The sequence below is a fragment of the Metarhizium album genome (genome assembly GCF_000804445.1).
Source record: "Metarhizium album ARSEF 1941 chromosome Unknown scaffold_2, whole genome shotgun sequence".
Lineage (NCBI taxonomy): Eukaryota > Fungi > Ascomycota > Sordariomycetes > Hypocreales > Clavicipitaceae > Metarhizium > Metarhizium album.
Window position 1 is genome coordinate 2,185,229 of NW_024467576.1, and position 22,303 is coordinate 2,207,531.

General features: G+C 52.1%; 5 protein-coding genes across 5 annotated transcripts; 2 read left to right on the plus strand and 3 right to left on the minus strand.

Annotated features, from left to right (window-relative positions):
• Window positions 1-831: 831 nt before the first annotated feature.
• On the minus strand, window positions 832-2,553 carry MAM_01758 (putative protein family UPF0016; the record flags this gene model as incomplete). The annotated part of the gene is made up of 3 exons (XM_040820557.1): window positions 832-902; window positions 969-1,854; window positions 1,933-2,553. The coding sequence occupies 3 exons, from the start codon at window positions 2,551-2,553 to the stop codon at window positions 832-834; spliced, it is 1,578 nt and encodes a 525-aa protein (XP_040682045.1).
• Window positions 2,554-6,421: 3,868 nt separating this feature from the next.
• Window positions 6,422-7,627, plus strand: MAM_01759 (F-box domain containing protein; the record flags this gene model as incomplete). Its single annotated transcript, XM_040820558.1, has 1 exon — window positions 6,422-7,627. One exon carries the CDS (start codon window positions 6,422-6,424, stop codon window positions 7,625-7,627), a length of 1,206 nt encoding a protein of 401 aa, XP_040682046.1.
• Window positions 7,628-9,275: 1,648 nt separating this feature from the next.
• MAM_01760 (uncharacterized protein) lies at window positions 9,276-10,235 on the minus strand (the record flags this gene model as incomplete). Its single annotated transcript, XM_040820559.1, has 1 exon — window positions 9,276-10,235. The coding sequence occupies one exon, from the start codon at window positions 10,233-10,235 to the stop codon at window positions 9,276-9,278; it is 960 nt and encodes a 319-aa protein (XP_040682047.1).
• A 737-nt stretch (window positions 10,236-10,972) lies between these two features.
• MAM_01761 (casein kinase I isoform delta) lies at window positions 10,973-12,228 on the plus strand (the record flags this gene model as incomplete). The annotated part of the gene is made up of 4 exons (XM_040820560.1): window positions 10,973-11,074; window positions 11,126-11,198; window positions 11,288-11,773; window positions 11,843-12,228. The coding sequence occupies 4 exons, from the start codon at window positions 10,973-10,975 to the stop codon at window positions 12,226-12,228; spliced, it is 1,047 nt and encodes a 348-aa protein (XP_040682048.1).
• A 1,473-nt stretch (window positions 12,229-13,701) lies between these two features.
• Window positions 13,702-21,794, minus strand: MAM_01762 (Amino acid adenylation; the record flags this gene model as incomplete). The annotated part of the gene is made up of 2 exons (XM_040820561.1): window positions 13,702-13,965; window positions 14,031-21,794. 2 exons carry the CDS (start codon window positions 21,792-21,794, stop codon window positions 13,702-13,704), a joined length of 8,028 nt encoding a protein of 2,675 aa, XP_040682049.1.
• Window positions 21,795-22,303: the final 509 nt, after the last annotated feature.

Here is a 22,303-nt window from a genome sequence, read left to right on the forward strand (position 1 = left end):
GGAGCTTCATGTTCATGCTCGTGTTCATGCTGACTGGGCGAGCATTCGGGCTAGAGACAAGACGGATGGTGTTGAAAACAACAACAACAACACCCACCCCCCAAGACAGAAAAGAAAAACAGAAAAGAAAAGAAAAGCGCCGACATCCATGGCGAAAGGGACCAACCAGGACAAACTTGTTGCATGGCTTGTTGTATTAGAAACCCTGTCAGATCTGACAGAGCACCCAGAGCTGAGGTGGAAAGAACAAGAGGAGAGATCCACGAGTGAGCCTCGTTACCATCTATTACCCCATTAAAACTCCATTTCTACCATGCAGATGACAATGTCCGATACGTGCTCTTCAAGATGTAACACCCCAGATTAACTTTTTGCCTTCCGTGCCTCGTACTATTCCTCCGCCCGCCCCCAATAGCCTTCATCTTATTGCTATACCACCTGGCCTGCCCCACGAGGCGGCAGAAGCAGGAACAAAAAAAGAGAAAAGAAAAGAAACGGACTGGAAACGCGTGCAATGTGCAATGTGTCACCAAGTGTTATACATACGGTCAATGAAGTGAGGGATTTGTTGGTTATGCCCAGAACATCGAATGCCTGGCACCACCCCCCCCTGTGAAGACAGGATGTCGAAAGGAAGACGCTTTGGGGGTGGCAAGTGGAGTGATGACAATGAAACATTGAACGTTGTCGCGTGCGAGTGAATGTGCTGCGTTTGATTACAAGGTATTACATGACGGATTGATCGTAGGGTCGCGGACCGACATCCGGCATTGGAATATGGCGTCGTTTACAAAACCGTGGCGCCAATGGCTTGGCCAAAAACGGCCACGTCTAGGCGTGTAGAGCCTCGAGGAAATAAATGAAGCCAAAGACGAGGAAGGCAACGGCCCCGCCGACGGTAACTGTACACGCATGTCAGGAACATCACGGGGTCAAACCATACGCGTTGGACGCATGGGGGAACGCACCAATCTTCAGGCTGACCCGTCCGGCAATGGCTCGTCCTCCAAGGACAGCCACACCGGTGCAAATGGCATGTCCGCACGTCGCGCCGAGGGTCACCCACCAGTAGTCTTGGCCGGCAGCCATGGCTATTGTTGCAATCTGACTGCGATCACCCCATTCTCCCAAAAAGGTCATGGCAAATGTCTGGACCCAGGCCGGGCTCAGGAGCAGCGAGCAGAGGTTACCAACTCCCTGAACAAAGCCGCCCATGGATCCGGAGCGTCGGGGAGGGCTGCGTGACGGGGATTGTGACGGTGATCGAGGCGGTGAAGGGAATCGACTCTTGGACCGAGAATTCCTGCCACCAAGGCCCATTTCCAGGTTGTACGCGGAAATATTGCCATGCCCGTTGCTCATCTCCTTTTCCTTTTCTGCGAGCTCCTGTTCTACCTCGCGCATCTCGGCCGAAACGCCTTCGCTGGGGTCCATCCTCATGCCCTCGTTGAGAAGTTTGGCGCCAAAAGAAAAGAACAGGGCCGCTGCCAGGAAACTGGTGAGGCGTTTTGGAACCAGGGTTGGTACGGCGTGTCCCAGAACTGCGGACAGGACGGTCATGACAAGCAAGGCGCCGAACGCAGCAGAAAACACCACCATTCTATCATGCTTCATGGCCATCAGTGCAGCCACCAGAAAAGTCTTGTCACCAACTTCGGAAACAAGTATCATGGTAAAGGATAGCAGCCATGAATGGAATGGTTGGATAATGCCCTCATCCTTATCTTCCGGGACGGCATGGGGTCTAGACTGGGATTTGCCGTTTTGTTTTGATGGCGGCGGCTCGAGCGAGTCTTTTGTTGCTGATGCCGATGATTTGGACTTGTCGGGCGTATCGGGCAGGCCGTCGGGTTTCTAATGGATTGGAAAATAGGTCAGCTACATGTCTCGCGGCGGCAAACGGTGGCTAGGCGCCCCGGCGGTGCAACCCACATCGAGACCTGTGTAGTCCGTGTTGCCCTCCTGCTTCTGAGCGTGCAGTTTCGTCTTGTCGGTCTCTTCATCCTTGCCGCCACGCATCTTTCGCTCTTCGCTGTGTGGCAGCGGTGGCTTCTCTTTCGGAGACTCTGGTTGTGTGAGGACCTTTTCGCCCGTCTTTCCTTCCTGTTCCTTGCGCGCCTTGGACTTCTCGGTGACGCCTCCTTCGGTACCCGTTGAGATTCCCTTCTCAGGTCTGTCGCGGTTCTTATCGAACATGACCCCATCGTTCGTCTTGGGAATTTTCTGTCCGTCCACCAGGGTCGGATCGTCGGGTCGGCCCTTTAATGGCGGTAGCGTCTGGCCATTTGCATCGACGGCCACACCGTCGGTGTCGACAAAGGGGCCGAGATGAGGCTTTCCATCCTTGCCATCCACGGGGGCGTCTTTGTTAGGTACGAGCTGTCGGCCTGCACCAGCTGCTTCGACGTGAGTAGCATCGTCGGCGTCGCGAGAGGAAGAGACGGATCTGGACTCGTCATCCTTGGGCGCGGCGACGGCACGGGGCGACACGCCGACAGCCAGCGAGGGTAGCAGGAGGAGCAAGAGAGGTGAATGGCCAGTTCTGAACTTCATGGTGGCGGCTCAATCGCTCGACGCACCTGCACTTTGTAGGCTGGCAATTCTGCTAATCGAAATCGAACCGTGGCGATGGCTCGAGATGACGATGGCAAGGTGACGAAGGAAGGGTGCGCTTGGAAGGGGACGGACGGGTGCAGCTGCGCCAATACGGTGCCAATACGGTGCGAATGCCCCGTAAAGGGGCCCTGGTCGCTTTTATTATTAGTAACGAATGGCCCCGCTTCCGTTGGCGCGGTCGCGTCTGGTGTCGACGACTCGCTGACCGGGCACTTTGACAAAAAGACTTCGTCCAAGAAGCTTGATCAGCCCAGATGAGACAATACACGATGCATGGAGAAAGCAGATTGAGAAGGATGAGGCGTTGGCAAGATGACATCTTCAGTTGCAGGGTGTGTTACCCCGCGTGCGAGAAAATAAAGGAGCAGCTGACAGGATGCACATGCTAACGTGGACGGGCATTGGGACATGGAAAGTTCAGTACCTAGGTATCTGCCTACGCAGCTATATGGAGAGAATCAAGAAGTATCGAAGAAGTGTTCCGAGCACTTTATTTAACTTGAGCAGGCATCCGTTTAATTGACTGCGATCTATTAGGCAAAGCGGGATTAAAGGCGGCCGACGTAGAGTGATTGAACGGCACGTATAAATATGCCACTGTCAACATGTCAGATTAAATTCAAGACCGCTCTCAAGTCACCTCAACCAACCCAAGACAACGCTTACACTTGTTCTCACTCAATGAGACTCCCTTGCCACCACAGGCAACGCTTGTCGTCCAGAACGCTGGCTCCGAGCCACGCCTCTGCTTGTTATTCATAGCATTGCGCCTCGTCTGCTGCTTGTCCCAACGCTGACTCCAACCCGGTCTGAATCTCTGCCCTTTCAAGGGTCTTTGAAGAAGGATTTGCCTCCTCGTCTGAAGGCCTTCGCTCAATGAGAATTGCCCTTGCTAGAGGGCGCTAGAGGTGCGGCTTGACCTGATAAGCACGTGGTTCACGGCGACATATCCACGCCTGTTCGCCCGGTAGATGAGAGGGTTCGCTTCGAGTAAGACGGTGGACTAGAGGAGGGCCTCGGACGCTTGTTTGGCGTTGGCCCTCTGCCGAGACTTGAGAAAGCGGATTCCTGGCTTGGGTATGGCAAGCCTTCTTCCAGGTTAGCATGTTGGGCAGGGGAGCTATCGCTCCAATTTCACATTGCAAGGCAACCCCACTCTCTTCAGCGCACTGTCGTTGACTCGGCTCGTTCGAATCTTGCGACTTGGTAGACCTTTCATCGTCTCCGGATGCTTGCTGGCCAAAAGGGCAAGAAGTACCTTCTTGCGTGTCAGCATTATCTACCTCCTTGACGGCTATCGGCTGGACAGCCCTGGCATTCGCGGCTTGAATAAAGCTGTTCCGATGCCGCTCCGCTAAGTCTCTAGCATTCCGTAGTGCCATCGCTCCACGCCGAAAGGACTTAATATTGCCCGTCATTTGCCATCCATCAACCTGTGTCATGTGGTATTTAGGTCCCTGATTAGCAGTAGCAGGGGCTGTGATATAGTGCGAATAGAGCTGAAGAGTACCTGCACCAGCGTGATAGGTGGCAGAGTAGGAATAGGCATTGCCGTCATATACTAGTTTAGTCTCTTTGTAGTTTTGTATAGCGTGAATAGCACGCGCCCCAAGCGCCCCGTGATAGCAAGCTTGCCGATGGACAACAGAAGCGTTTCCGTCTGGCCCTTTAACCTCCAAGTAAAAGTTTGGCACCACTGGAACATTAGGACGTTTAGTAGGGATAGCTCTTGATCGTATGTGCTTATCATTTCTGACATCCCAAGCAAGATCTCTTAGGTGAGCCCCATCAAAAAAGTCTGGCTTTGGCCTTACAGCATCCACATGTAGTAAAGGGTCGAGTTCAGTGAATAGGACGTTTTGCTTGCTGTGAATATTTGAGTGGCCACAGAGTATAGGAATGACGGAAGCCATGACATCGCCTTCAAAAGTACAGTCTTCATTTTTCTGGCAGAATTCTTCAAAGTCACTCTCAGAGAATTGGGATGGACATAATGATGCCCTCTCACTGCCCAGCTCTGATTGGATCTTTGCAGAGTTGAGCGCTTTTGGACCCCGGCTATTCATGTATATATTGCAATCGGCAAGATGCTGTTGAAAGTCTTTGCCGTAGGCTGAAGACCTAATACTTCCCGAGCCAAAGCTAGTGGCATTTGTGGACTGCTGACGCAGACTTCGAAATGTAGAAGAAGACCGGCGAGAGCTCATGACGACTGGAGCACATTTTTGTTGGGTAAACTTGGCATTTTAGTTAGCTACTAGAAAATTGGGCAAAGATTGCAAGTCATACACCTCTCAGATGATGGAGATCTGGGCCTCCGAGTCTTGCAAATCGAGCAAGTTTTGTAGTGTGCACCTCGGGTGATGCAAACTTCGGAACAGAATGCGCTTCGGTACGGCGGTCGAGTTCTCTCAGGGCACGCGACGTAAGCCAGACCCTGGACAGAGTATCCCAAAGGACTGGCGAGAAATCGCTTTCGCTGGCAAGCTTGGCCCTTTTAACCTGGGCATGGTCTGGTGAGGCCTCCTCTGCGCGCGGTCTATTCTGCTTCGGTGGCCTCGACATGAGCGGCCCACTGCTGCATCGTATGGAGAATGGAAACGTTACTGGCGAGGAGATACGGTATTCGGGCTGCGTTTTCGGTCACGTTTGACGCAGGTCGCGGTCCCGATGCGCTCCCACCCAATCATTACGCGCCAGTAAGCGGTGGCCGCCGGTGGGGCACGAGTCGGTGGGCGGCAAATTGGCGTGCATAACTGAGTGATTGTTTAGCCACAATTGTCGTAGCTATGACTGATCTCTGTAACAGCAGCTGGGCACCAATTCTAATGCGCGCCAAAAGGTACCCAAGAACCTAGTATTTCGCCAAAGCAGGCTCAGGCTCAGGCTCAGGCTCGGTGCTGTCGCGTGAAGATATTGCGGTATAATATACCCAAGTATATAATATTTATGCACACCGCACTAGACATATCGCTGTGTTCCAGCTATCTAAGTAGGTACTTAAGTACCTATAGGCTATAAGTTAAGTGCCTACTTAGGTACTTGGTCGATAGCGCTCCGAACGTCACAGTCCTAGTCCGATTCGCAGAGTGTGGGACGTAAGTGTCTTATGTATACTTGAGCTTATAGCTTAAATCTATTATATACCCTTATTCCTGTAGGCTTATATGTGTGTATGCCTGTACAGTTTGTTAGATTTCTACCGCTAATTGCAGTCACTTCAACTAGGTTGAATAGTAGATCCTTGGTTCTTATAACTTGTAGGTAGAGAAGCTAGAGAGACACAACTTTTTATAGCCTGGTTGACCTTGTTACTTGCTTAGATTTGGATTGAAATTGACTAATAATCCTAAAGTTAAAGGCCCCGACTAACCACCACGAAAAGACGAACAGATTTATTCTGGCTACTTCATGTACTGTCATAGGCTTGGCCTGGGATTCGGGCGACAGTGGCTAGTAAGTTTGCTAGCAGGCTCCTCGTTTCAACCTTGCAAGCTAGATTGAACTAATTTTGATGACGCTATTTTGATTGATGATTCACTAGTTGACAAATGACACCAGACGCATTGCCATGGCCATCACGTGCCACTTTGCTGCTGCCTAGCAAACGCTTGAATGCACAAAACGTGAACTCAGCTACGCGAAGAGACCAACAGCACTGTTGGCATTGATTCTCACGTTTTCGCCCTATAGATGGGCATAGAGCGCGTTTTTAAAGTTCCTTCTTGTTTTTATAATTTGCTATCATCTCTGTAACACGCATTGTTTGCTCGCCAGCCGACTCGCCACAGCCAAAACTTCGACCATGGGACAGGATTTTCGGCTTGTTGCTCCTCATGCCAGGCTGACCATGGATTTTCGCGGCAGGCTTGGGGAGATGCTTGACGACGGCACGGCCCAGACACTCGTCAGGCTACTCGCCATTCCCACCCGGCCTAGGATTGCCATGAATCCAGGCCGGATTGCCCCCCAGACCGCTCCACCAAGAAGCCGGTCCCCTGCACAAAATGAGTGTGGTGAGGTGTCGGTGACGGTAGGCGTCAAGCGCAAAGGGAACGTCAACTGCGAAAGGGCCAGCCCTCCACGACTTCAGAAGAAGACTAGGACGACTTCTGGGAGCTGCGTACCGAATTCACACCCAACCACCTTCACCAGGCTCCCTACCGAAATTCATCAACTCATCTTTTCTCATACAGAAAAAGTGGAAGATGTCCTCAGCCTCGGATTGGTGAATCGACACCTCTGCGATATCGCTCGAGAACAGCTGTTTGCTCGTTTTTTCTCGCGTTTGGCGCCCTGGGCTGGTCAAAAGATTGTCTACGTGGGAGAATACACCGAGCCAAATGACTACCCCCCTGGACTATTTTCGGACGCAGAACTAGAAACCCTCAGTACAGAGAAAATTGAAGTCTATAGCGAGTACGAGGACGAGTATATTACCATGACACCATCCAACCTGTATGACTTCACGATACCCGGTGTTTCCAAGATACAAGAACGGCTCCACGAGTTCGATTTCAATTGGGCTGGGTTGTTGGGCTTGGTTCCCAACGAACCGTCTTACGAGAAGGCTGCGCTGAAATATTTGCGCCCGTATCAGTTTCCTGAATACAGCCAATACTTCCCGCAAGACCAACCGTGGATTCTGCGAAACCTCACCACGAAGCAGTTTGTACGTGCAGAAGCCATTGCTCTCAAACAGGAATTCGTTCATGGCCCCGACATCGATGTTGTTGGCTTTGGCCACGTCATCCTGTTGCGCATCTGCTGGTCGTCTCAGCGTGCCCGTGACGTGGATTCGGAGAAAATCCTGAGAGGAATATGGGCAGGGCATTGTTTCGACATCACTATGCTAGCTAAACACCAAGAAGAGACTGGCGCCGGAGAAGATTGGACCGATATAAGCGACGAAATTGCAAATGAGAATGCTACTATCTTTGAAATGATTTTGGGCTCCGACTGGCGTTCGTTTCTCTGTCAACCAAAAAAAAGTTACTCAGAGTGGTTGTAAACGACGGCGGCCGAGGCTAAAATATCATGGACTTTGGCACACACGGACTGGCCGCTAGTATGGGAGGAGGAAAAGGGTGTGATTTCAAGAGTGCTTGCCATATTGTCAATTTCGACCGGGGAGTTGTGGTGTCGCGTTTGTCACTTTGCTAGCTGGATAAACGCAGCGGAAGCAAGTAATGACTTGAGGAATGCTCTGTAGTGGCTTGAGAACTGATGACTGTTCATTATGGGTGTCGTACAATTGTGTCAACGTCGAGCCACTCATTTAAGGCAACAGCAGTTATTATACTGCAGCCAGGCATGCAGCAGTATTACAACAAGTATTTGGTTATTAGGATTCCACTCTCTTTCAAAAATCAAGAGTCTCTCTTTTTGTCCAAGTTGTCTCAAATCATCGTGCCGTGTGACTGTTATGAGCCCGGTTTGCACGACCTAGTTTTGTCGCATAAGGCTGCCTCTGCTGGTTGAACAAGCAGACTTGACATAGTTGCTGGATGCTGTAAAACACTACGCCATCCCTTGCACGTTAGACTTGTAGGTGAAAGGGGTAGGATCGTCCGAAGGCTGGGAGTCCTTGGCCAAGCAGCTATTGAGCCATTACATTTAGCTAGTTATTGGTTACAGAGCCGTGGTCTTTCATATATGGATTCCAGGTAAGAGCCTGTCGTCTCCTATGCCGCTCATCCATACCCTCTGGCGAAGACTCGTGAGACAGGTGACTACGATCAAATGGCGCATCCAGCATCAGACCCCGGAGCGTTTTCAGGCGAGAGACCCGTTGCCGTTGGACAACCTTCAACCAGACTGATTTATTGAAGCGTCTATATGCGTTGCCTTTGATCTCTACTAACTGTATTTCCCAGACATTGCCACCGACCCTCTCTTTTGTACTCTGTGCCTGGGAAACCGGAGCCCCTCGTCAACTTTGCGGTCTTGCAAGATCAGAGTTGGGCGCGCAATGGCGGTCAGCTAGCACCGACAGAATTAGAGTCCTATTGCTGACATATCTCATGTTTTCCCCACACAGCTGATGAGCTGGGAACTCCACTTGCAGCAATTGCAAATATTTGTGGGTTTAATTAGTTGCTACTATATAAAACCTATAGATAATAATAAATATAAAGTTAAATAAATACTTAGAGCTAAAGGCGATAAAAAGAATTATTGTTATCTTATTAAATAGAAAGAATATCTAAACTTGGAAAATATATAGAAACTAGCTAATAACTTTATAAACTACTTAATATTACTTAATAGTTTTGCTAGAAAATAAAAACGTATTAGGAATAAGGAACTATAAGTCTGCAATAAACTTAGGTGTTTAGTTAAGTAGTTATATTAGACGCTAATTCTAGGCGCTCCTAAGCTTCTAGCTTATGTAGACTCTCTACACTATAAGTACTTATTTCTATAGCTTTTTATTGTATGTTAAAGACTTAACGCTCGTTATAGCAATTAGGGCCACGTTGCGCACGCATAGTGGCTCCAGCTTACGCCAGCCGAGAGCGCCGAAAGCTGGGGGGTGTGTCGGGAGAAAAAATTCAATGTGCGCGTCTGCACAGTCAATTAATGCTTTACGAGGTCAATTTGCGCGGCCAATTATCGGAGCGCGTTCCACTTTTGCGTGGTGCAATTGACCTTGACTTTTAACAGCTTGCGTCTTCGAACTTATCTTCTTGAGGTATTGCCATCAATTGGGTAGCTTTAATATTCGCTGCTTGGATAAGACAGTTCCGGTGTCGTTTTGCCAAGTCTCTAGCATTTCGAAATGCAGTCGCTCCGCGCCGAAAGGAGTCAACATTGCCCGTCATTTGCCATCCATCAATTTCAGTTATGTGGTACTCAGGCCGTTGACTAGTAGTAGCAGGCGTTGTAGCGTGGTGAGCAAAGAGCTGAAGGGTACCTGTCGCAGAGTTGTAGGTCGAACTATAGGTGTATGCATTGCCGTCATATATTGGCTCTGTTGCTTGGTAGTTTTGTAAAGCGTGCATAGCACGGGCTCCATGCGCCCCGTCGTAGCAAGCCTGCCGCTGCGCTACAGAGGCACCTCCATCTGGGCCCTTGGCTTCTAGGAAGAAGTTGGGAACAACTGGAACGCTGGCATGCTTCGAGGGAACAATAAGCTTGTTGAGCGATTGTCTGACTTGACCATGGACATCGCTTGCCGTAGCACCATCAAAGAAGTCTGGGATCGCCTTAACAGTAGTCTCATCTGTAAGCGATAGGAGGTTTGTGAATGGAATATTGCCCTCGTTTGGAGTACTTGTGCTACCAGCAATCATAGGGATCACATTCCGCATTACGCTGCCTTCCGATTTAGCTTTATTTTTCCGCTTGAAGTCACGGAACACTGGTTCAGTGAAAATGGAGGGTGATAGAGATGCTCTAGAATTCAATAGCTCCTGACGGGTTTGACTCGAATTCGCGGGCTCTGGGGTGGAGCGGTCCTCAGAATGTTCATATCCTTCTGGGTAAATAAAATAATCGATAAGATGCTGTTCGAAATTATCATTGTAGGCAGAAGATTTCTTCGTTTTGGCGACACCACTTGTCGCTGCCTTGGATTTTGTCTGTCGACTCTGCGACGTAGAATTGCTTGAACTCATGGCTTCCTTTAGTTCAAGACAAGGATACTAGGTGATGACAATGAGCTAGGTTCTAGAACTGAGACGTTTGGCCCTTACTTCTCTCAGATGACGAAGATCTGGACCGCCGTGTCTTGCGAACCGAGCTATTTTTGTCGGATACGGCTTTAAGTTTGCACAGGCAGGGAGAGAATAGGTGCTGATGCTGTCGTTACGGCGGTTGAGTTCTCTCAGGGCACGCGGCGTGAGAGAGACTCTGGATAAATGGTCCCAGAAAGCCGGCGAGAAATTGCGTTCCCTGGAGGAGGAGAGCTGGGCCTTCTTAAGCGAGGCATTGTCTCGTAAAGCCCCGTTCGCACGCTGCCGTTGTCGATTCCGCGGCCTCGCCATCAGCGGCCCATTGTCGCGAGAGCGAAAATAGAATTGTTATTGGCGAGCAGATAGGCAGCAGCCGGACTTCGGCCTGTGTTGTCGGTCGCGTCTGAGCCGGCACTGCATGATGCAGGATGCAGTCGGGCGGATTGATACTTGAGTTGATAGGTTGATATGGGAGAAATGATGGGCGAGGCGCGCGTGATGCACGACGACAACGGTACACCAGTCGATTGTCGCTGCCCAGCCCATGTTACGCGCCTGGCGTTATGGACTCGCGGGCCACTCTGCCCCGAGCCAATAAGCTACCTAGAATTAAAAGGTACACAACCAGCGCAACCCCAGCACAGTCAAAACGGATCGCACGCAGACTGTACGGAGTAATCATGGTACCGTCATTCTCCTACAATGTCGACGCTTGCATCCATGCGATTAGCCTCGTTGCGAAATCCCCATCAACGCCGCCCTTGCTGTCATACACGATGAAGGTACGAATATTACTTTGTCAAGAACAACAGGTCACTAAGGACCTCTTCTAGGACATTCTTATTGATGGCAAATATCGCGTGGACCGCAAAATAGGGCAGGGTGGCTTTGGCCTTGTTTACTTGGGTACGTCCAGAGCTGCTCTTTCGACGAATACCCCAATCGATGCACATGCTGATTGAAAAAAAAAAATAAAAAAAAAATAAATGAAACAGGCACTGATATCCGATCGAATGAGGAGGTCGCATTAAAGCTTATGCACATTCGAGACGAATCCGACGCTCTCCAGACCGAGGCAGAGGCGTACAAGGCCTTGTCTGGCGGTGTCGGAATGCCAAAGTTCCTGTGGTTCGGACAAGAGTGCGATTACTTCGTACTAGTCCACGAACTTCTCGGCCCTTCGCTTGAGGACTTGCTCAACTACTGTGACCGGCGCTTTTCGCTCAAGACCGTCCTGCTCATTGCAGACCAGGCTATCACTCGACTTGAGTACATCCATTCCAAGGGTCTTCTGCATCGGGATGTCAAGCCCGATAACTTCCTCTTGGGGGTTGGTAAGCGGGGAAACATATTGTACACCATTGACTTTGGCCTGGCAAAAGAGCACTGCGACATACCAAAGTGGCATGAAAAATTTGACGGGAACCGCCCTCTCTGCGGCACTAGTCGGTACGCCAGCATCAACAACCACGAGGGACGCGGTATGTATTTTTTTTGCGCAGGCATCGTGGTCTTGCTATAAACACGCTCCATGCTAAGCCTTTGAACAGAACAATCCTGGAGGGACGATTTAGAGTCCTTGGGCTATACGCTTATCTACTTTGCCCATGGATCATTGCCGTGGCAGGGCATGAAAGCCGCAACCAGTAAAGACAAAGTGGAGCTTGTCAGAGAGAAGAAGAAGAGCACGCCGGTGGAAACGCTCTGCAGTGAGCTCCCAGAGGAATTTGCCACATATATCAACTACACGCGGTCGCTCGGCTTCGAGGACAAGCCGAACTATGCATATCTTCGTCGACTGTTCCGCCGCCTATTCATATCAAAGGGTTTCAAGTACGACAACGTATTCGATTGGACGGAGAAAAGATTCTACGAACTATGTGAAACGGCCGGCGAGCTGGAAATGGAACAAGAGTCAGACTCAAAGGATATGTGACAATTCCAGACCAGCCGATCACACTTGACCAGCGACCCAGGTCTTGAGGCGGCCAAGACGCAAAATTATTTCCTAAAAATCCAGAGGGAGACGCTGATTCGCCATATTTCTGGGTACTTTCGCGTTGCCTTGTCATGATGAAGGATGAGTCTACAACGCCAGACGGTCAACTTCCGGACTCAGTCGTCATTCAACTTTCCAGATGATCTTCAGAAGCGCAATGGCGCCAAAACACCGCGATGAAGTCCCTAACCCGGCAGGCCCTTGTCATCTCCGCACCTCGTTTTGCAAGCATCAACATCCCCCCATAATTCATGCATCCTCAGGATGTCGCTGCACTGTGAATTGAGCGAGACAAATGTCGTTCTAGCAGGAAACGGAGGGGTCCATATCCATGTAAGGAGCGAGGAATAACTATTTAGCTGAGGCACGCTTGAAGGAGGAGCAGATCATGGCAAGAGGAGCCCAAGCTTCGATGATAACAATGAGCACAGAGTTCCGAATAATCATGGTGAATCTGAGAAAGCCTTGCTATGCTGTCGTAATACTTTGTCTGAGAGGGTGCTATGCATTCTTAGCTGTCACCTGTCACCAGAAAATTACAGCGCCTTGATTGTGTGCATCTTCACTGACTCATAGGTTGCAATCACAGTAACCAGATGCTGAGCCAATAGCGAACCTACTAACAGCGGGGCGGGCACAGGTAACAATTGCTGAACGTTCCCTCTTGCTTGCTGCAATAGCCTAGCGGTCAACTGGTGCCTGGGCATCATTACGATCCCATCTTCCTCTGCTCTGCGCCCGGTCTAGCCTCATGGCCACCGTCTAGCCCAAAGGCTCTCTTCAGCACTGGCCCCAAGATGTCTGACTGATGGCACGAGAGGGCATGGAGCAGGCGGTTATCGGAGGGGCCGACTCGACTCGAAGCCTCAAGGGTCGTCAGTAGAACCTGGCACGGACCAGTAGGCGCGTTGTGATGATGGAACAAGGAATTTCCCAAAGCGCATCGGCAGGGTTCAACCCAGCCATCACATGTCCGTTGCGGTTGGTTGCGACGTTGGGCGGGCAGGCGCAATGCAAATCAGGCAGGCACTTGCCAACAGCAGCATCCATTGTTGATGCCTCTCCTCATCCCTTCCACGTCCCTTGAATGTTGCCACCCTCTCGCCGCACACTCCTCCAGTGTAAGGTTGCGTCAATGCAATCTTGATCTGTACCCAAAGACGACTTTAGCGACGTTTATTTCTGTAAGTGACATCCGCCTTTGTCGGATCCCTTTTGCACAAGAAATAGTCTGGGTGAGGGTTTACTGTTACTCTCGGAACACATCTTAGCATACAAGGCGTGCGTAATGATGGAAAGATTTATAGTGAATAACATGGTCTTGTTAGGGTTCCAAGGAATACTCAAGGGAGTCAGAAAGTAATTGGAGGAGGAATTGAAAAGAGCTTCATTACTCGATATTGTATAAATTTATGGGCACAAACTCACGCTCCCTTTGTTTCTCTCCTCATTTTCAGCATCTTGAAACAAAGCCGTCAGGCGTTGAATACCAGTCTCTCTCTTCAAATCGATGTCGTCCATTGCTCTGTCTGGATCTGAGATGATGCAGCGAATTGCGATACTAAAAGCGCTGGCAAGTGTCGTCGCCTCAGAGTCGGAAATAAAATCTGGCCGGAGGAACAAGACGATGGTGGAGGCTGTGCCATTATCCCTCGCTTGGATCACAATATCGGACTGGAATGTTCCATGTGTTAGCTTTGTGTGCTTCAGATACTTACTTATCCCAGAGCGTGACATACCCCTGAGTACGTTCGAATCTCTCCGAAGCGACAAGCGTGTCCAAACTCGACCTCAACGTCATCAATCTTGCCCCTTTGGTAGGAAAAGCTGGTATTGAACAGCCCGGGTGGATCAATGTCGAAGGCCTGCCACATGTCCGCTACGGGATGCGTCTGATATGGAAGGCTTCTGACGTAGTCCTCGTGGATCCCCCTCAGAGTCTCGACGACTGAGCGGCGTCCATCAAGTCGTATGCGACGAGGCATCAAACACATCAAAGGTCCGAATATTTGATCTGCATCTTCGATAGGCGCATCCCGTCCCGAGGTGAACATGCCGAAACAGGATGCTGGAGCCCCCGTGTACATCTTCAACACCATTGCCCAGGCCGCCTGGACTATGGTAGCTTTTGTCAATTCCCATCTCGTGCAGAATGAGTTGATCATGCCGGCATCGAGGCCCGGGATGTACACTATGCTATCGCTCCTGCTGCGTTTGGCATCGGAAGGGTTGAAAATCAGACAAGGCTCTGCAGTATGCAGGTACTTCGTCCAGTATGCGTGATTGGCTTCCCATGGCTGCTGTTCGATGTACTGGACAAATCGAGAGTACGGGGCGCCCGTCGTGTCAAGACGTCCGGCGTATGCCCGCCGAAAGTCATTTATCAAGACTTTGAATGCCGAATGGCCATCCAAGATAGCGTGGTTCATGTCAAAGTGAAGAATGAGGTGCTTCTCATGGACGCGGCACACAGTCAGGTGATGTTGCAGCCACTTTCGCTTGTAAGGAATCGGCGGCGGCCCGTCTATCCGCTGCAGAGCCTTGTCCTGGGCCCGGATGTAGGATATGCTGATTACTGGGTTCCGGAGGACAATACTGATGCTTCTACCACTTCCTGGCATGCCGTCTACGAGCAGGGCACGTAGGAGAGCGTGTCTTTGCACAACAGCCCGCCATGCCTGCTCGACCCTTGTCAGGTCGATGTCGTCACTGCCACTGCTTGCCGTGATCTCGATGTCAAAGGCAATTCGAGACCGATGAGCGTCCTGAGCCTGAGCCTTCAATATTCTTTCTTGCATCGGTGAGCAGGGGTAGATATCCTCGATGTCGCCAGTGTCGAGGATACCTAGTTGCGGCAGCAGGCAATTTCGGAACCAGTCTATGGCATCATATGACTTGAAAGCCATCGGGAAGTCAGACAGTGTCCACTCCGAAGGTCTGTCGCCGAGACTATCCACGAGTTGCTGTAATTCGGCTTGATACTGCTCTACCCAGTCGAGGATTCTATCCTGATGACGTGACTCAGCGCTATAAACAAAGTCTACATTCAAGCACTCCTTGTTTATGGAGGCAGCAATATCGAACAGTGCGAACCGCTTTAGCTCCGAGAAGGCAGACGGGTGACTTTCGTCTGGAATTGGCAAAGGATCAAAGACCGATTCGCTTCGCTCAAATTGTTGGAAAGAGCCGGCGAAATTGAATATGACTTCAACTGGAAAATCTGAAGCGTTGACCCTGGCCTTCTCTTCATTTGCGAATTTGGACGTAAAGTACGCCCAGCCATTCATAGACAGTCCCCTGATGGCGTCCTTGACCCGGCGAGTGGTGTCGAGGAGGCTCTGGTCAGCGGAATGGTGCGCTTGGACGGGCCACAGCGTCGTGAACCAGCCTATTGTGCTCGAAATGTCAATGTCACGATCCCACGTCTCGCGGCCATGGCCTTCACTGAAGACGGTCGGCGGCGGACGATCCGCAAATGTGGCACTGAAAGAATGGATAAGAGCTGACATCAGCAACTCGACGGGCCTTGTTGCGAACGCCTTGTTGCAGCGGCCGAGAACCGCCGTACTTGTTGATTCATCGAGTTTGAACCCCCTTTTCACAGTCTTTTCTTGGGTATTCGAGTCCTTGTCGACGCCCCAATAGGACAAGAGCGGTGGCGGCAACGTGGAATCCAGAGCCGGCGCGACAGATTCTAGATTGTGAGCGGAATACTGCGCTTGCAACTTGCACCATGCTCGGAAACTCAACGTTTGCGGCAAAGGGGTGTGATTGGAGCTGAGTAGCCACTCCAGCTCCCGTAGAAGGATGCGCCACGATACCAAGTCGATAACTAAGTGGTGTACAGAGATGAAGATGCTCGTGGCGTCCGCATCGTTGAACACCACGGATGCGACCAACGGACCTTTTTCGATGTCGAGCGTCTCACGGCATCGACGAATTGCCAAAGCCTTTTCGAATTCCGTTGGCGACGAGTCCATACCGTTGTTCAGACATATATGCAACGAACTTGAGAGGTCGTCAACAACATGTTGTTCCCATTTACCGGCGCTTGTTTGGCTGAACCGGGCTCGCAGCATAGGGTGTCTTAACACGACCATCTCCATTGCTTTCTTGAGGCACCGGTATTGAACCGGACTTGAAAGCCGGAGGAAGAAGCTTTGGTCGAAAGACCCAATGTGATTTCTCTCATGCTGCACATACAGCTGCTGAATAGGGCTCAAGTCGAATGGCACTGCGTCATTCTCTTTCGTACCTTTGTCGAGTTCCATGACTGACAGTTGCCGTGTATCTTTCGCAGTGGCTGCTATCTTGGCTATCGTTCTCCTACGAAGGATGTCCGCGGTCGATACATCTATTAGAGAGGCCCGGGCAATGGCAGAAACCTGCATGGCGGTGACTGAATCGCCACCAAGATGGAAAAAGTTGTCATCCACACCGATCCTGTCGGCTTTGATGTTGAGTACCTGAGCCCATGAATGTTGTAGGAGACGCTCAATCTCTGTTCGCGGTCGCCGGCTCCCCTGACCAGCCGCTGCTTGAAGCTCCGAGAGTTTCTGTGACGAAAGCATCGAGGCCATCTCGCGGAGCCGTTTTCGATCCGTCTTCCCCGATGCCATGACTGGAAAGCGAGCAACGCCGAAGTAGACCATGGAAATCGTATTGACCCAGACGCTCAGGGAAATGGCCGATTCCAAGTCCGGTTGAAGACGCAATACGTCTATCCCGGCTGCCACCGGTAGCATCGCCAACACCGTGCTGTTTGCTTTGTTGCCGCTGTCTTCCTGTCCGGATGTCTGTATAAACACGGCCAGCATCTTCTTATTCCTGGAGCCCGCCAGCTCTATCATCTCTACAACCGCCTTGGTGCCTGATGGCAAGCAATTCCGCACTTGGTGTTCCATCTTGGCAACGTCCAACCATTGACCGCCGACCTTGAGGCGACTGTCCTTGCGGCCAATGAAGCTCAAGCTGCCGTCGTGGTTGTAGCGAACCAAATCACCAGTCTTATACAGCCTTCCCTTCCGGCCGGATGACTCGCCACAACCTGCTAGTAGCCACGGAGGATCACTGATGAAAGCCGCCGCTGTCGTGGGCGTGTCTTGGAGGTATTCTCGTGCCAGCGATGGACCTTCAATAAGCAACTCTCCAATGGCTCCAAGCGGCGCCAGTCTCTGATGGTCCCATGGATCAACCACCCAAGCGGCGCATCCAACTGCCTTGCCGATCCTATTGTTGCCGACAGCGTCTCTGCGATACGAGTCAACAACTGTTATCACCGTCGTCTCGGTTGGACCGTAGCCGTTGAACCGCCTGGACAACCCATCCCACCTATCGAAATCGGCTTTGGCGACTGCTTCGCCCCCCATTACCAAGGTATGGAGAGCGGGGACGCTCTCGGGTTGGATAGTCTGGGCCACCGTGGGAGTAAGAAACGCTGTGTTGACTGACATGTCGTCCATTGCGCTGGTCAAGTCCCCCAATCTCTGTTCTTCTGATGGCACGCAGACACATCCTCCATGGATAAGCGTCATAAAGATTTCGAAGATACACGCGTCAAACGTGTACGAGGCAAACTGAAGAACTCTGGATGTCGGAGCAATGCCGTACACGGGGCCGTGGCGCAGACAGCTACTTGAAATGGCTCGGTGTTCGATGACGACGCCTTTAGGCTGACCCATGCTCCCCGACGTGAATATAACGTATGCCACAGAATCTGGCTTGGTGGTTGATGGGATAACACCTTTGTCAAGTTCCGGTGCTCTACGGAGATTATCCTCCGTTACGGCGAGGGCCGTGCAACCTGTTGGCAACGAGATGCTGCTGCAAGATTCGGATGTCAGAACAACACAAGCTTGCGTCTTGCCCAACACGAGGAATCGATTTTCGTCGGACTGCTGGGGATCAAGAGGAACAAATGCCCCTCCAGCTTTCAAAACGCCCATCATCGCTACCACGGCCCATGCCGACTTTTCAAAACAGATAGGCACGAAAGTTCCCTGGGAGACGCCAAGCTGGATAAGATGGGCTGCTAAGCGCGCGGAAATCTCATCCAACTCTCCAAACGTAAAGCTGCCATCCAAGCCACACACTGCTGGAGCTTCTGGTGTTGCCAAGGCTTGCTCGCGGACGAGATCGTGTAGGAGGCGGTCGACCGCGCCGGGCACCGTTTGATTCCACGCCCAGACGGTTTTCTCGTCCTCTTCTGTGAGTGCGACAATCTCGCTGACCATCTGTTCCGGCGAGGCGCTCTCTAGCTGCGTCAAAACAAGGTCAAGCTGACGTAGCATGTGCTCTGCTTGCCACACGCTCAGGACCGCCGAGTCAAAGACGGCTTTGATGGCCACTTCTCCCCTGCCTATGAAGCACTCCAGCCCAAGAGCATACGTGGTGACGGATGGCTGAGCAGAGGATAACCTCCATTGTCCAAGGGTGCCGTCGTTATTGATGCTGCTCTCTGGCTGTACCGCGAGCAATGTCTGAAAGGCACAGCCGCTCTGGCCGTTGCCGTTTGACTTTGCAATTCGCTTCAAGCCCATCTGCTCGAATGGAATCATGTCTGTAGCCTGCTGTTGCACCGCCTGGAGATAATGCAGGACGGACTGATTTGGCTCTAACCTTACTCTTATGGGGACCGTTGCGATGGTAGGTCCGATGATGTTCTCGATGCCCGTGACGGGGGCGTTCCGGCCTGACAAAACGGCCCCGAATATGACGTCTTTGGACGCGGTGTAGCGACTTATGAGGATCGCCAAAGCTCCTCGTATCAGTGTCGACGCGGTCAGCTGCGTGTTCCGCCCGAGTGAGACCCGATGCTTGAGTTCCAGGCTCGAGTTCGCCGCAGGCTCTCGCATTGATGGCGACAGGCAGGGAAAAGGGGAGAAATCTCCGTCTGCCAAGTACGATCGCCAGTAGGCCTCGGCTTCCTCGCGCGGCTCGCCGACGACGTGTTTGACAAAGACGTTGAACTCTGGCCGCTTCACGGGGCCCCTGTTTCGGTATGCCTCAGCAACCAAGTCGATCACATGAGGAAGCGACCATCCGTCGTGGATCGAGTGGTGTAGAGTCCAGACAAAACGCCTTGAAGCCGTCTTCTCGTCTCCAACTACAGCGTAGCGTGAAAGGCGGCTTCCCAAAGTCATGACCGTCATTCTATCCCGGGCAAGGTAGTCTTCCAAGTTGCTGTGCCGCGTCCAGTCGATAGTGTCCTTACACACGACTTGTACGAGGCCGTGTTGGTGATGCTGCACAATTCTGGTCCGGAGAATGGCTGTTGACCGAAATGCATGCTCCCATGCCGTCCTAAACGTATCCAACTCTACCCCATCACACATTTCCAGCACTATTTGCTGCACATAGTCGCCGACGCCTTTCGACGAGAGCGACAGAAGTCCCTCCTGCATTGGCGTGCAAGGATACGCATCTTCGACGAGCGATTGGTCTATGGAGCAGAGTTCAGAGAGTTCTTTGCAAACCTCGGCGGCCGGTCTGGCGTCTCTCAGGAGCGAAAATGGCACAACATGCTGTGCGCTTGGGTCCTCCTTGGTCCTGATAAACTGTATCTGGGCCATGGCTGATAGCACTGGTCTCCGAAAGACATCCGCCACAGCCATCGTGAGCCCGATATTGCTGGCTGCTCCCACCAGTCGTATCGCTGCCTTTGAGTCGCCGCCCAGGAGAAAGAAGTTGTCGTCAACCCCGATGACATCTGCATCCATGTTCAAGGCAAGCGACCAGAGATCCCTCAGGCACGCCTCTTGCTCTGTGCGCGGCGGCTGTATGTCCCCCCTCGCGAATGAGCGAAGCCTCGCTATCTGGTGCGGCGGCATCGCCGAGGCAATCTCCCGGAGCTGCTTGCGGAAAACTTTGCCCGTTGGCGTCTTCGGGAGACTGTGTAAGATGACGAGTACAGACGGCACCATGAAGTGCGGTAATACTCTTTGTAACCTTGCCTGGACTCCCTGGATGGCGGAAATGGCCCGGTTATCATAGCTCGCTTCGCTGGCATCTCGCATCTTTGTGGCCTTGGGGTTGGCTTCGTCTCCCGGCTCGTCGTCTTCCAGCACAAGGAATCCTACCAACTCGGGACTTTTCTTGCTGCTGCTGCTGAGCACGGCAAATTCCACAGCAACGTCCTTTATAATGGGGGTCGACAGCTTTGCTTGGTGTTCAACCTCGCCAATCTCAATACGTTGGCCATTGATCTTGACCTGCGTATCCTTTCTTCCCAAAAGCTGGATCGATCCGTCGGGCTTAAACGCGGCCAGGTCGCCCGTCCTGTAGAATCGGGAAGCAGCTTCACAAGGGCCAAACGAGGCTCTCCAAGACGGCGCCGGTATAAAGGCACGAGACGTCTGCTCCGGGTCATGGAGGTATTCTCGCCCCGTGGCCGTCCCCTCGAATACGAGCTCCCCAGGCACCCCGACGGGGACTAAACTGTTGATGTCCGCCTCATCAACTATCCAGCAGCGTCCGGTGGCTACACGTCCAACGTCGCTAGAAGCCGAAGTCTGGCCCAACTGCAGTGACGACATGGCCACGCATGTTTCCGCGGAGCCATAGCCGTATCTCAGGTGTAACCGGGAGGACCACTCTTTAATCTGCGATTTCTGGACAGCTTCGCCACCCAGGACGATGGTCCGCAGACTCGGCACGTCTTCCGGACGGAGGTGAGCCAGCGTCGACGGGGTGAACAAGGCCCAGTTTGCGTCGAGCTTGCGAATCGCTGCCGGTAGCAGAGAGACACTGCGTTCCTCTTCCGACGGGATGCAGACGCAGCCGCCAACGATCAGGGTGGCGAGCACGTCCAACAGACATACGCCGAAGGCATAGGAACTGAACTGCAAAGACCGTGTATCGCGGTCCATGTTGAGCAAGGAGCCATGGGTGAGAGCCGCGGAGCAGAACGCCCGGTGCTCGACGACGCAGCCTTTGGGCTGTCCAGAACTGCCCGAGGTGAAAATGACATAGGCAGCATTCGTCGGAGAGGACGGCGAGACGGGCAGTGTTGGAAATTTACGCTCCGAGAGCGTCGAGTCAACAGCCACAATGTTGTCCGCCAAACTCGCGAGCAACGTCCTGCACGAGATGGATGTGACGGCCGTCCTGGCTCGGATTTGCAGGCATATGCTTCGCACCCGTTCCTCGGGAAGGCCTGGGTCGATGAGAGTGAAAGCCCCGCCGGCCTTCAGCACGCCCAGCATCGCCACGACGATCCAGACGGACTTCTCGAAACATACCGGGACAATGACCTCGGGGCCAACGCCGTGGGAAGCAAGGTGACCTGCTAAGCTTTCCGAGAGCTGATTCAGGCTGCTGAATGTCAGCAGTCCGTCCCACGCTTGAACGACTACCTTGCCCGGCTGCCTGGCGTTTCTCGAGGCGATGGTGGTGTGGATGCATTCGTCGACTGTAGGAGGCTGCGCCTTGTTGAATGCCCAAACTTGGCGGATTCCATCCTTCGGATGGTGTCCATCCATGCTGAGAAGACTGTCGGCCGTCATGCTCAGCAAATAGATGCGTATTGAACTGCGGAACGAAGACAAATTATATCTTGTGCCGATGAACTCATCAGGTCAAGCAAGACATGAACCTGAACGTCAACGGCTGCTCAAGTCTCTGCTACAACTATGGGGGCAGGTTGCCGATGGAGAGAAGATGTCGGCCGCTTCTTGGCCATAGGTTGGCAAATAACTACACGAGACGTGCAAGGTTAGCTATATTCTCTTGTCTTCAGATACAGGACCTTTTCCCACCATGGGTGTACGGGTAACAAAGACAGGACGTCCACATCGGGAGAAGGTGTCTCATAAGTGAGCCACTGCTGCAACTACGTGCATTCCCGGAAACCAAAGGGGCAAAAGGGGGGCAGTGGTGGTGTTGTGTGCGGTACGGAAAACCCACGCTGCCGTGTAAGTGACGAGTGCATGTCCCGTGTTTTCAACAACCCGCCCGGCTCTCACGCTCCCCTTTCGCATTCTTGTCCCGAAATATCTCGCTGGCATGAGTATTC